This window comes from Ranitomeya variabilis, chromosome 2 (genome assembly GCF_051348905.1).
Source record: "Ranitomeya variabilis isolate aRanVar5 chromosome 2, aRanVar5.hap1, whole genome shotgun sequence".
In the NCBI taxonomy this organism is placed as follows: domain Eukaryota; kingdom Metazoa; phylum Chordata; class Amphibia; order Anura; family Dendrobatidae; genus Ranitomeya; species Ranitomeya variabilis.
The window spans coordinates 530,958,762-530,973,462 of NC_135233.1; the positions used below are offsets into that span (position 1 = coordinate 530,958,762).

Consider the following 14,701-nt stretch of genomic DNA (forward strand, 5'->3'; position numbering starts at 1 on the left):
CACACCAGCTATAGGAAGAGGAACGGACGCCGCTGATGAGATGTCTGGGTGAGTATAAGCATTTTTTTAATTTTTTAAATTATTTTTAAACATTCTATCTTTTACTATAGATGCTGCATAAGCAGCATCTATAGTAAAAAGTTGGTCACACTTGTCAAACACTATGTTTGACAAGTGTGACCAACCTGTCAGTCAGTTTTCCAAGCGATGCTACAGATCGCTTGGAAAACTTTAGCATTCTGCAAGCTAATTACGCTTGCAGAATACTAAAAAAAACGCGAAAAAAATGGAAAAAAAAACGCAAAAAAAAAAATGCGGATTTCTTGCAGAAAATTTCCGGTTTTCTTCAGGAAATTTCTGCAAGAAATCCGGACGTGTGCACATACCCTTATACTGGCTGTTTTACTTTGTTATTTAAAAATAACAAACACAATTATACTCACCTAACGCCCATTCAATTGAAGCTGTGTTTATTTACAATATAACTATCGGATTACTAATGGATAGGCATCTAATAGATGCCTCTCCATTGTTAAACCACGGGCTTGATGTCACTGGACAATGCAAAGGTGACATCAACCCCACAAATATTAACCCCACTAGCCACTGCCACAGGGGAAGTGGGAAGAGCCAGGCAAATCACCAGAACTGGCTCATCTAATAGATGCGCCTTTTCTGCAGTGGCTGATGGCTGCTATTTTTAGGCTGGGGGCAATATCCATGGCCCCTTACCATCCTGAGAATACCAGCCCCCAGCTGTTTGTTTATTGCTTAGCTGGTTGTTAAAAATGGGGGCAACCACATGCCGCTTTTTAAAATTATTAATTTAAATAATTTTAACAAATGGCATGGGGACCTCTCTATTCGTAATAGCCAGTTATGATAAAGCTGACAGCTGTCGGTTTTGCCATGCTAGTTATCAAAAATACAGGAGGAATCCACATCATTTTTTAAAATGTTTTATTTATACCGTAGGCACCGGCTGATGAATACTCACATCAGCCGACGCCTGTGACTGGAGGTAAACTTTTTACCTCTGGTCACAGCTGCGGGCTCACGCTGTCATCTGACATTGTGGGGGCTGTGGCTCTCTGAACGGTGATAATGATCTTACTGCCGATCAGAGGCAGTGTTTTCTGTGCTGTCATGCAGATGACAGGGTAGCAAACAATGGATGTTTGGAACCCAATTCCTGTGAATGCGGTTCGGGTACTGTTCTGGTACCTGAATCAACCTTTTTTTTAACGGTTCCTGCGAACTCGCTGGACCCAAACATTCACGGGTTCGCCCATTACTATATATACTGTAAATAAAATTATTATTATTATCTATCCATATCTTATATCTATCTATGCCAGTAATGTTAATGTTATTCATGTTTATTCTTCACTTAGATACAGAATTAAAGATTGATGTGATTGGGCTTCTCACTGGTCTGATTTGTGCAGGAACATTCCTGGTTATATTTGGACTACTTGGCTATTATTGGTACACAATTTATTGTGACCCAAGAAGACACAATCACATGTAAGTAACAACACGCTGTCATACAGGTTTAGATGAGACTGTTCATGTATTTACCTACAGTATTGAACAAGGCTGATATAAGAACTTTTGAGAGCTATTCAAAATATAACATTGCATTATAGTCTTATAGCATGGTGGTTCTGGCTAGCACTGTTGTTTGCAACGATAGGTTCCTGGGTTCCACCAGGACAATAGTTACTAGAATTTGTGTGTTTTCCCCTTGTTTGCGTGGGTTTAATCCTGATATTCTGGCTCCTCTCACACTTCAAAGACATACTGATAATGAACATAAATTGTGAGCCCCAATGGGGACAGTGATGATAGTGTCTGCTGAGTGCTGTGGAATATGATGATGTTACACATATAAAATAAATATAACATTTACATTTTGTGCATACATGAACAGCTAAAATGTTTCTAAGGATACTGCAGGTTTCCTCTAGCTAGTGCAATTTTGTTATAGGGGTGTGCAAAAGTTTTAGGTAGATGTGGAAAATCTGCTGCACACTAAGAATGCTTTTAAAAATAGAAATTATAGTAGTTTATTTTAATCAATTAACAAAATGCTAAGTGAATAAAGAAAATCTAAATCAAATCATTGCCTGATATATAAGTATTTGCCTGTGTTTCATCAACAAAATCTCTAGCTCCATTTACTGAAATGCAGTTCAAAAAATTGCAGGACTCTCCACCATGCTTCACTGTTCCTGCAGACAACCATTGTTTTGCTCTCCAGCTGTCACGGGGTTACCGCAACAGTGCGGAGCCAGAAGACCGCAGCGTCTGATTGATCCTACTTCGGCGCTGAGACAAAAGCACTTGTTCTTCATTTCAAATATGTTTATTTCTTCTGGCAGAACAGGGGTTAATCAGCCATGTTGGAAATCCCTGTGTTCACACCTGAGCTAAGTTAGCCACTCCTTTCCCCTTTATAATATGGGCTCTGTTACAAATCCTTGTCAGAGCTATCATTTGATGCATGGCTAACGTAGGGAGAGGAGTTCATATGTGAAGGAGAGTTGGAGGAGTTATCTGTGACTGTTGCTTGGTTTGTATGTGTGGTAATTCCGTATCATTCTCTGTTTTGGCTTATTCCCCTACCTTCACACCCCAATGCATTCCTCTGTTACATGTGAGTGAATATTTTGAATGCCTGAAGTTTTCTGTTAAACCTTGTTTGTCGGGTTGGCATAATACGGTGCACAGTAGTGGCCCCTCTTCCCTGGATGGGGGAAGAGAACAGAAGGAGGGCTAACTCAGGAGATAAGGCAAGGGCAGAGGCCCTGGCATCTTCGTCATCTGAAGTATACTGGGGAGCAGGGCGAGCTAGGGCGCCCCCTAATGTTAGGGACATGGAAAGAGCACCTGGTACCGGGTCACCCGACAGCTGTGCTGTGACACCAGCCCTTCAGAGAACAACCTGTCTTCTGTTACTGTCACATATTTCACATTTTGACTCATCAGTCCAGTTCACCTGCTGCCACTCATACCAATTCATATATTTCCATACGTGGTTGAGTCACGTGGCCTTCTTTCCATGTTGAAGGTCTCATCTTTGGCTACAATTTTTCCATAAAGACAACTACTGGCAAATGCTATTTTTCTGATTTTTCGAAATGGTCGATGCATATGAGTCAGTATAATGTTCAAATCATCAACCAGTAGAGTATAAATCACATTTTATGGTAAGGATGAAGGAGAGGATTTCTTCTGATGACTCTTCCATGAAGGCCATATTTGTGCAGGTGTCTCTGAACAGGAGAACAATATACCACAGCTCCAGAGTCTTCAAAATCTTTCTGAAGGACTTTTGCAGTCAAGCAGGGGTTTTCATTTGCTTCTCTAGCAAAATTTCAGTGAGAGCTGCTCATAGGATTGCTAGAGAGGCAAATCAGAACCCCCACTTGACTGCAAATGACCTTCACAAAAATTTTGCAGAATCTAGAGTTGTAGTATTTTGTTCTACTGTTCAGAGACACCTGCACAAATATGGCCTTCATGGAAGAGTCATCAGAAAAAAACTCTCATGCATCCTCACCATAAAATTCATGGTCAGAAGTGTGCAAAAGGACATCTAAACAAGCCTGATGCATTTTGGAAAAAAGTCCTGTGGAACCATGAGATTAAAACAGAACTCTATGGCCACAATGATCAATTGTACGTGACGCACCCACAGGGCAGTGGGGTACTCGGTACCGGGTCCGGTCGCAATGAGGGATGTCACGGTGGCTGCGACCCGGTCCGTGGCCCTGGGCATCAACATTAAAGGGGGTTAAATGTTTAAAGTTTGTCATGATGCCACCTGTGCAGTTCGGTCAATAGTAGTACTGACACTGCGTTAAAGGGGTCCCCTGGGGGATGTTGCGGCAGCACAGATATTACACTTCCCACAAGTGAAGCGGGGTCCCCAGGGGTCCTATGGTGTGTGGTGTAGATGGTATAGCCAGTGAATAAATGTAGGAGACAAGATATAAGTCTTTACCTGGTTTACTGTAGGTTGCTGGCCACAGTCCAGGGTACCAGGTATGGGTGATGGTGGTCTGGCCGGCTAAGAGGCAACTGAGAGTTCTCCTGTACCAGTAGAGGTCCATGAGCCTTTCCAACTAGCGCCTTTCAATGTGAGGTCCCTGCTGCCTTAAGTTCCTACAGGGTTCTCCAGTTTCCCCCTGTCCTGGGACAGGTACCTGCATGACGGGCAGCTTGAGCCTTTTTACAAGGACTCTAACATGCCCCGGGCTCCTCAGGTGCTGCTGCATCTCAGACATGGTGCGGGCAGGTAACGTGTAGTGTCCTGCCCTATTGTTCTGTTCTGTGTCCTAGAGTCCCACAAAAGCCTCGGGCTCCCGGCTACTGCGCTTCAGCTCTGAGGGTGCCATGAAACAGTTCCCCTCTGAGCTCTGTTCCTCTCCTGTGTTCTTTCCCTTCCGGCTACTCCACATCCAACCCTTCAGGTCTTCCTCCTTCCAGAGGCTGCAGCTCCTTTGTGGCTGCCAGGCCTCTCTTTCTGCTCTGCGTCTCTCCTGGATGTCTGTGCTGCTTGGTCTCCCAGGACCAACTGTCCCTGAATAACTGTCTAACTCCTCCTCCAGGTCAGGATCTGTATGCAGGGGAGCTCCCCAGAATCTGGGTATTAAGCTCCCCCCTCCTGGCCTGGATTCAGAATGTGTTTCATGTGTGTGCCTTACCTGGTGAAGAGAACTCCTTTGCCTCTGAGCATTACATTAGCTTCCCTGAAGGGAAGAACATCACTGAAGCAACCGGAAATCTGGGGTGCTGCATACGTATGGAGAAAAATGGGCACAGAATTTCAGGAAAAGAACATCTCACCAACCATTAACCCCTTCATGACCCAGCCTATTTTGGCCTTAATGACCTTGCCGTTTTTTGCAATTCTGACCAGTGTCCCTTTATGAGGTAATAACTCAGGAACGCTTCAACGGATCCTAGCGATTCTGAGATTGTTTTTTCGTGACATATTGGGCTTCATGTTAGTGGTAAATTTAGGTCGATAATTTCTGAGTTTATTTGTGAAAAAAGCAGAAATTTGGCGAAAATTTTGAAAATTTAGCAATTTTCACATTTTGAATTTTTATTCTGTTAAACCAGAGAGTTATGTGACACAAAATAGTTAATAAATAACGTTTCCCACATGTCTACTTTACATCAGCACAATTTTGGAAACAAATTTTTTTTTTGCTAGGAAGTTATAAGGGTTAAAATTTGACCAGTGATTTCTCATTTTTACAACAAAATTTACAAAACCATTTTTTTTAGGGACCACCTCACATTTGAAGTCATTTTGAGGGTTCTATATGGCTGAAAATACCCAAAAGTGACACCATTCTAAAAACTGCACCCCTCAAGGTGCTCAAAACCACATTCAAGAAGTTTATTAACCCTTCAGGTGTTTCACAGCAGCAGAAGCAACATGGAAGTAAAAAATGAACATTTAACTTTTTAGTCACAAAAATGATCTTTTAGCAACAATTTTTTTATTTTCCCAAGGGTAAAAGGAGAAACTGGACCACGGACGTTGTTGTCCAATTTGTCCTGAGTACGCTGATACCTCATATGTGGGGGTAAACCACTGTTTGGGCGCACGGCAGGGCTCAGAAGGGAAGGAGCACCATTTCACTTTTTGAATGAAAAATTGGCTCCAATCTTTAGCGGACACCATGTCGCGTTTGGAGAGCCCCCGTGTGCCTAAACATTGGAGCTCCCCCACAAGTGACCCCATTTTGGAAACTAGACCCCCCAAGGAACTTATCTAGAAGCATAGTGAGCACTTTAAACCCCCAGGTGCTTCACAAATTTATCCGTAAAAATGAAAAAGTACTTTTTTTTCCCCAAAAAATTATTTTAGCCTCAATTTTTTCAATTTCACATGGGCAACAGGATAAAATGGATCCTAAATTTTGTTGGGCAATTTCTCCTGAGTACACCGATACCTCACATGTGGGGGTAAACCACTGTTTGGGCACATGGTAAGGCTCGGAAGGGAAGGAGCGCCATTTGACTTTTTGAATGAAAAATTATCTCCATCGTTAGCGGACACCATGTCGCTTTTGGAATGCCCCTGTGTGCCTAAGCATTGGAGCTCCTCCACAAGTGACCCCATTTTGGAAACTAGACCCCCCAAGGAACTCATCTAGAGGCATAGTGAGCACTTTAAACCCCCAGGTGCTTCACAAATTGATCCGCAAAAATAAAAAAGTACTTTTTTTTCACACAAAATTTATTTTAGCCTCAATTCTTTCATTTTCACATGGGCAACAGGATAAAGTGGATCCTAACATTTGTTGGGAAATTTCTCCTGAGTACGCCAATACCTCATATGTGGGGGTAAACCACTGTTTGGGTGCACGGCAAGGCTCGGAAGGGGAGGCGTGCCATTTGACTTTTTGAATGGAAAATTAGCTCCAATCATTAGCGGACACCATGTCGCGTTTGGAGAGCCCCTGTGTGCCTAAACATTGGAGCTCCCGCACAAGTGACCCCATTTTGGAGTACGCTGATACCCCATATATGGGGGTAAACCACTGTTTGGGCACATGCCGGGGCTCGGAAGGGAAGTAGTGACGTTTTGAAATGCAGACTGTCATGATCTCCATGGCCAGAGAACTAGCATAAGCCTCTATAGGAACAAGCTCTTGGAAGATGTAACTATACTGACCATGAACTAAACCTACCGCATCATCTAGAAGTAGCCAGGTAGCATGTCCTACTTTTTATCCCTATATGCCCAGCGCCGGCCGGAGAACTAAATAATGCTAGCAGAGGGAAATATAAGACCTGACTCACCTCTAGAGAAATGCCCAAAAAAAAAGGAGACAGAAGCCCCCCACATATATTGGCGGTGATATGAGATGAAACAACAAACGCAGCAGGAAAATAGTTTTAGCAAATTTGAGGTCCGCTTTCTAGATAGCAGAAGACAGAAAGCATACTTTCATGGTCAGTAGAAAACCCTAACAAAACACATCCAGAAATTACTTTAGGACTCTGGCATTAACTCATAATACCAGAGTGGCAATTCCTGATCAACAAGAGCTTTCCAGACACAGTAACGAAACTGCAGCTGTGAACTGGAACCAAAATACAAAAACAAAACATGGACGAATGTCCAACTTATCTAGTAGATGTCTGGGAGCAGGAACAAGCACAGAGAGGCTTCTGATAACATTGTTGACCGGCAAGCATCTAACAGAGAAGCCAGGTTATATAGCGACACCCAGATCTAATCAGAACAGGTGAACAGGGAAGATGATGTCACAAGTTCAATTCCACCAGTAGCCACCGGGGGAGCCCAGAATCCAAATTCACAACAGTACCCCCCCCTCAAGGAGGGGGCACCGAACCCTCACCAGAACCACCAGGGCGATCAGGATGGGCCCTATGAAAGGCACGAACCAGATCAGAGGCATGAACATCAGATGCAGTGACCCAAGAATTATCCTCCTGGCCATATCCCTTCCACTTGACCAGATACTGGAGTCTCCGTCTGGAAACACGGGAGTCTAGGATTTTTTCCACAACGTACTCCAACTCACCCTCAACCAACACCGGAGCAGGAGGCTCAACGGAAGGCACAACCGGTGCCTCATACCTGCGCAATAACGACCGATGAAAAACGTTATGAATAGAAAAGGATGCAGGGAGGTCCAAACGGAAGGAAACAGGGTTAAGAATCTCCAATATTTTATACGGACCGATGAACCGAGGCTTAAACTTAGGAGATGAGACCCTCATAGGGACAAAACGAGAAGACAACCACACCAAATCTCCAACACAAAGCCGAGGACCAACACGACGGTGACGGTTGGCAAAAAGCTGAGTCTTCTCCTGGGACAACTTTAAATTGTCCATCACCTGCCCCCAGATATGATGCAATCTCTCCACCACCGCATCCACTCCAGGACAATCCGAGGATTCCATCTGACCGGAGGAAAATCGAGGATGGAACCCCGAATTACAGAAAAACGGGGAAACCAAGGTGGCAGAGCTGGCCCGATTATTGAGGGCGAACTCCGCCAATGGCAAAAAAGCAACCCAATCATCCTGGTCAGCAGACACAAAACACCTCAGATATGTCTCCAGGGTCTGATTAGTCCGCTCGGTCTGGCCATTAGTCTGAGGGTGAAAAGCAGACGAAAAAGACAAATCTATGCCCATCCTAGCACAAAATGCCCGCCAAAATCTAGACACAAATTGGGTTCCTCTGTCAGAAACGATATTCTCAGGAATACCATGCAAACGAACAACATTTTGAAAAAACAGGGGCACCAACTCGGAAGAAGAAGGCAACTTGGGCAGGGGAACCAAATGAACCATCTTAGAAAAACGGTCACACACCACCCAGATGACAGACATCTTCTGAGAAACAGGCAGATCTGAAATAAAATCCATCGAGATGTGTGTCCAAGGCCTCTTAGGAATAGGCAAGGGCAACAATAATCCACTAGCCCGAGAACAACAAGGCTTGGCCCGAGCACAAACGTCACAAGACTGCACAAAGCCTCGCACATCTCGTGACAGGGAAGGCCACCAGAAGGATCCTGCCACCAAATCCCTGGTACCAAAAATTCCAGGATGACCTGCCAACGCAGAAGAATGCACCTCAGAGATGACTCTACTGGTCCAATCATCAGGAACAAACAGCCTATCAGGCGGACAACGATCCGGTCTATCCGCCTGAAACTCCTGCAAGGCCCGCCGCAGGTCTGGAGAAACGGCTGACAAGATAACTCCCTCCTTAAGAATACCTGTGGGGTCAGAGTTGCCAGGTGAATCAGGCTCAAAACTCCTAGAAAGGGCATCCGCCTTAACATTCTTAGAACCTGGTAGGTACGATACCACAAAATTAAACCGAGAAAAAAATAATGACCAGCGCGCCTGTCTAGGATTCAGGCGCCTGGCGGTCTCAAGATAAATCAAATTTTTGTGGTCAGTCAATACCACCACCTGATGTCTGGCCCCCTCGAGCCAATGGCGCCACTCCTCAAACGCCCACTTCATGGCCAAAAGCTCCCGATTCCCAACATCATAATTCCGCTCAGCGGGCGAAAATTTACGGGAAAAGAAGGCACAAGGCCTCATCACGGCGCAGTCAGAACTTTTCTGCGACAACACTGCCCCAGCTCCGATCTCAGAAGCGTCGACCTCAACCTGAAAAGGAAGAGTCACATCAGGCTGACGCAACACAGGGGCAGAAGAAAAACAGCGCTTAAGCTCCTGAAAGGCCTCCACAGCATCAGGGGACCAATTAGCAACATCAGCACCCTGTCTAGTCAAATCGGTCAATGGCTTAACGACATCCGAAAAACCAGAAATAAATCGACGATAAAAGTTGGCAAAGCCCAAAAATTTCTGAAGACTTTTAAGAGAAGAGGGCTGCGTCCAATCACAAATAGCTTGAACCTTGACAGGATCCATCTCAATGGAAGAGGGAGAAAAAATATATCCCAAAAAGGAAATTCTCTGAACCCCAAAAACGCACTTAGAACCCTTGACACACAGAGAATTAGACCGCAAAACCTGAAAAACCCTCTTAACTTGCCGGACATGAGAGTCCCAGTCATCCGAAAAAATCAGAATATCATCCAGATACACTATCACAAATTTATCCAAAAAATCGCGGAAAATATCATGCATAAAGGACTGGAAGACTGAAGGGGCATTAGAAAGACCAAAAGGCATCACCAAATACTCAAAGTGGCCCTCGGGCGTATTAAATGCGGTTTTCCACTCATCCCCCTGCCTGATCCGCACCAAATTATACGCCCCACGGAGATCAATCTTAGAGAACCACTTGGCCCCCTTTATGCGAGCAAACAAATCAGTCAGCAACGGCAATGGGTATTGATATTTAACCGTGATTTTATTCAAAAGCCGATAATCAATACATGGTCTCAAAGAGCCGTCTTTTTTTGACACAAAGAAAAAACCGGCTCCTAAGGGAGATGACGATGGACGAATATGTCCCTTTTCCAAGGACTCCTTTATATATTCTCGCATAGCAGTATGTTCAGGCACAGACAGATTAAATAAACGACCCTTTGGGTATTTACTACCCGGAATTAAATCTATAGCACAATCGCACTCACGGTGCGGAGGTAGTGAACCAAGCTTGGGTTCTTCAAAGACGTCACGATAGTCAGACAGGAACTCAGGGATTTCAGAGGGGATAGATGATGAAATGGACACCAAAGGTACGTCCCCATGAGTCCCCTTACATCCCCAGCTCAACACAGACATAGCTCTCCAGTCAAGGACTGGGTTGTGAGACTGCAGCCATGGCAATCCCAGCACCAAATCCTCATGTAGATTATACAGCACTAGAAAACGAATAGTCTCCTGGTGATCCGGATTAATACACATAGTCACTTGTGTCCAGTATTGTGGTTTATTATTAGCCAATGGGGTGGAGTCAATCCCCTTCAGAGGAATAAGAGTTTCCAAAGGCTCTAAATCATACCCACAACGATTGGCAAAGGACCAATCCACATTGCGCAACGCAGGATCCCCTGGTGCCAATGCAAAAGCCCAGTCTTGAGGGTCGCCGCGGAGCAAGGAAATCACAATCCCAACCTGCTGTGCAGGGTCTCCAGCAGAACGAGATTTCAGGGACAAAAATAGCTTACAATTATTTCTAAAATTCTGAAAGCTAGATCTATTCCCTGAGAAGAATTCCGGCAAAGGAATTCTCGGCTCAGATACCGGAGCATGAATAATAAAATCTTGCAAATTTTGTACTTTCGTGGTGAGATTATTCAAACCTGCAGTTACACTCTGAAGATCCATTATTAACAGGTGAACACAAAGCCATTCAAAGATTATAAGGAGAGAGAAAAAAAAGAAAGACTGCAGCATAGACAGACTGGCAAGTGATCCAATTAAGAGCACAGAGGAAAAAAAAAAAAAAAAAAAAAACTCTCAGCAGACTTCTTATTTCTCTCCTTTCTCAGCCAAGGATTTTAACCCTTTAGTGGGCCGGTCAAACTGTCATGATCTCCATGGCCAGAGAACTAGCATAAGCCTCTATAGGAACAAGCTCTTGGAAGATGTAACTATACTGACCATGAACTAAACCTACCGCATCATCTAGAAGTAGCCAGGTAGCATGTCCTACTTTTTATCCCTATATGCCCAGCGCCGGCCGGAGAACTAAATAATGCTAGCAGAGGGAAATATAAGACCTGACTCACCTCTAGAGAAATGCCCAAAAAAAAAGGAGACAGAAGCCCCCCACATATATTGGCGGTGATATGAGATGAAACAACAAACGCAGCAGGAAAATAGTTTTAGCAAATTTGAGGTCCGCTTTCTAGATAGCAGAAGACAGAAAGCATACTTTCATGGTCAGTAGAAAACCCTAACAAAACACATCCAGAAATTACTTTAGGACTCTGGCATTAACTCATAATACCAGAGTGGCAATTCCTGATCAACAAGAGCTTTCCAGACACAGTAACGAAACTGCAGCTGTGAACTGGAACCAAAATACAAAAACAAAACATGGACGAATGTCCAACTTATCTAGTAGATGTCTGGGAGCAGGAACAAGCACAGAGAGGCTTCTGATAACATTGTTGACCGGCAAGCATCTAACAGAGAAGCCAGGTTATATAGCGACACCCAGATCTAATCAGAACAGGTGAACAGGGAAGATGATGTCACAAGTTCAATTCCACCAGTAGCCACCGGGGGAGCCCAGAATCCAAATTCACAACAGCAGACTTTGATGGAATGGTCTGCGGGCATCACATTGCATTTGCAGAGACCCTGATGTGCCTAAACAGTAGAAACACCCCACAAGTGACCCCATTTTGGAAACTAGAACCCCGAAGGAACTTATCTAGATGTGTGGTGACCACTTTCAACCCCCAAGTGCTTCACAGAAGTTTATAACGCAGAGCCGTGAAAATAAAAAATAATTGTTCTTTCCTCAAAAATTATGTTTTAGCAAGTAATTTTTTATTTTTGCAAGGGTAACAGGAGAAATTGGACCCCAACAGTTGTTGCCCAGTTTGTCCTGAGTACGCTGGTACCCCAAATGTGGGGGTAAACCACTGTTTGGGCGCACGTCGGGGCTTGGAAGGGAGGGAGCACCATTTGACTTTTTGAACGCAAGATTGGCTGGAATCAATGGTGGCGCCATGTTGCGTTTGGAGACCCCTGATGTGCCTAAACAGTGGAAACCCCTCAATTCTAACTTCAACACTAACCCCAACACACCCCTAATCCTAATCCCAACTGTAGCCATAACCCTAATCACAACCCTAACCCCAACACACCCCTAACCACAACCCTAACCGCAACACACCCGTAACCCTAATTCCAACCCTAATCCTAACCCTAATCCCAACACTAACCCTAATCCCAACCCTAACCACAACTGTAACCCCAACGCACCCCTAACCCTATCCGTAACCCTAACCACAAGCCTAATCTTAACCCTATTTCCAACCCTAGCCCTAATTCCAAGCCTAACCCTAAGGCTATGTGCCCACGTTGCGGATTCGTGTGAGATTTTTCCGCACGATTTTTGAAAAATCTGCAGGTAAAAGGCACTGCGTTTTACCTGCGGATTTACAGCAGATTTCCAGTGTTTTTTTGTGCGGATTTCACCTGCGGATTCCTATTGAGGAACAGGTGTAAAACGCTGCGGAATCCGCACAAAGAATTGACATGCTGCGGAAAATACAACGCAGTGTTTCTGCACGGAATTTTCCGCACCATGGGCACAGCGGATTTGGTTTTCCATAGGTGTACATGGTACTGTAAACCTGATGGAAAACGGCTACGAATTCGCAGCGGCCAATCCGCTGCGGATCCGCGGCCAATCCGCTGCGGATCCGCAGCCAAATCCGCACTGTGTCACATGCCATAACCCTAACCCTACCCGTAACCCTAACCCTACCCCTAACCCTACCCCTAGTTCTAACCCTAGTTCTAACCCTAACCCTAGTTCTAATGGGGGTGATAAAGGGGGGGGTTTATTTATTTATTTATTTTTTTTGATCGCTGTGATAGAACCTACCACAGCGATCAAAATGTACTTTGTAATGAATCTGCCGGCCGGCAGATTCGGCGGGCGCACTGAGCATGCGCCCGCCATTTTGGAAGATGGCGGCGCCCATGGAGGAGGCGGACGGGCACCGGGAGCCCCGGTAAGTATAAGGGGGGGGAGATCGGGGCACGGGGGGGGCGTCGGAGCACGGGGGGGTGACATAGGAGCGGGGGGGAGCGGGCAGGAGGACGGGGGAGCGGAGCACAGGACGGAGGGGACCGGACCCCATAACGGAGCACTGGGGGGGCGATCGGTTCAGGTTTTCCAGCCATGGCCGATGATATTGCAGCATCGGCCATGGCTGGATTGTAATATTTCACCAGTTTTTTAGGTGAAATATTACAAATCGCTCTGATTGGCAGTTTCACTTTCAACAGCCAATCAGAGCGATCGTAGCCACGGGGGGGGGGGGTGAAGCCACCGCCCCTGGGCTGAAGTACCACTTCCCCTGTCCCTGCAGAACGGGTGAAATCGGAGTTAACCCTTTCACCCGCTCTGCAGCGACGCGATCATTCCATGACGCCACATAGGCGTCATGGGTCAGATTGGCACGGGTTTTCATGACGCCTACGTGGCGTCATGGGTCGGGAAGGGGTTAAGCAAGGAGTGGAGGGAGTTGAAAAGCTGATGACGTCTACAAATGGATAATGATCCTAAACACACATCAAAAACCACAATAGACTGCCTCAGAAGGCGCAAGCTGAAGGTTTTAAAATGACCCTCACAGTTCCCTGATCTGAACATCATTGAAAATCCATGGCTAGACCTCAAAATAGCAGAACATGCAAGGCGACCCAGGAATCTCACAGAACTGGAAGCATTTTCTAAGGAAGACTGGATGAAAATCCCCCAAAGAAGAACTGAAGGACCCGTGTCTGGCTACAAAAATAATTTTTCATCTTCAACTTGCTTAACTGTTCACATTAACAGTAATTTTTATCAGGGGTGCTCAAACGTTTACATGCCACTGTATCTATCTATGGTGGATATAAAAACTCTTTACATCAGTGCTTAAAATGGCAAATTATTGTCAGGTAAGAAAAAATCATACCAAGAAGAATCATTTCAGAACTTTATTCACCTTTAGTTGAAGGAGGAAATAATAGAACTTAAATAATGTGGTTGCATAAGCGTAAATACCGACTTATAATTGGGAATGTGGTTTTGTACAAAATTAGCCAATCATATTTAAGCTCATGATATATAGTAGTCAGTACACAGCTGTAAACATTTCCAGTGATACTGATTAATCCATTATTAAGTTTAACTGTTCTAGTGGGATTTTCCTGACATTTTCTTAGTTGCAATTTATAGCATAATCCATGGTTTGTAAATAGCTAACAACACAGCAAAAGGATATCATTATTGAAAATTATCGGTCAGCAGAATGTGCAAGAAAATTTCCATGGTATTAGATAGACCATGGAACACTGTGAAGACATCATCAAGAAGTGGCTTAAATTTGTCACAACAGTGATATTACCTTGAACTGGACGTACCTCAAAAATTGATGAATAGGAAAGAAGAAAATTGGACTGGAAGGCTGCCAAGAGGCCTACTGCAGCATTAAAGGTAACTGTAGTAAAAACATCAAAGCACATCTGT

At 44.7% G+C, this 14,701-nt stretch overlaps 1 protein-coding gene across 2 annotated transcripts in view; it reads left to right on the plus strand.

Moving 5' to 3' along the window:
* The window catches only part of PRRG4 (proline rich and Gla domain 4), a 267,339-nt gene that overhangs the window by 199,321 nt on the left and 53,317 nt on the right, over positions 1 to 14,701 (plus strand). For both annotated transcript variants that reach the window (XM_077288094.1, XM_077288095.1), the window contains exon 5: positions 1,395 to 1,527. In XM_077288094.1, the coding sequence (XP_077144209.1) occupies positions 1,395 to 1,527 (133 nt within the window). The remainder of the gene's footprint in view (positions 1 to 1,394; positions 1,528 to 14,701) is intronic.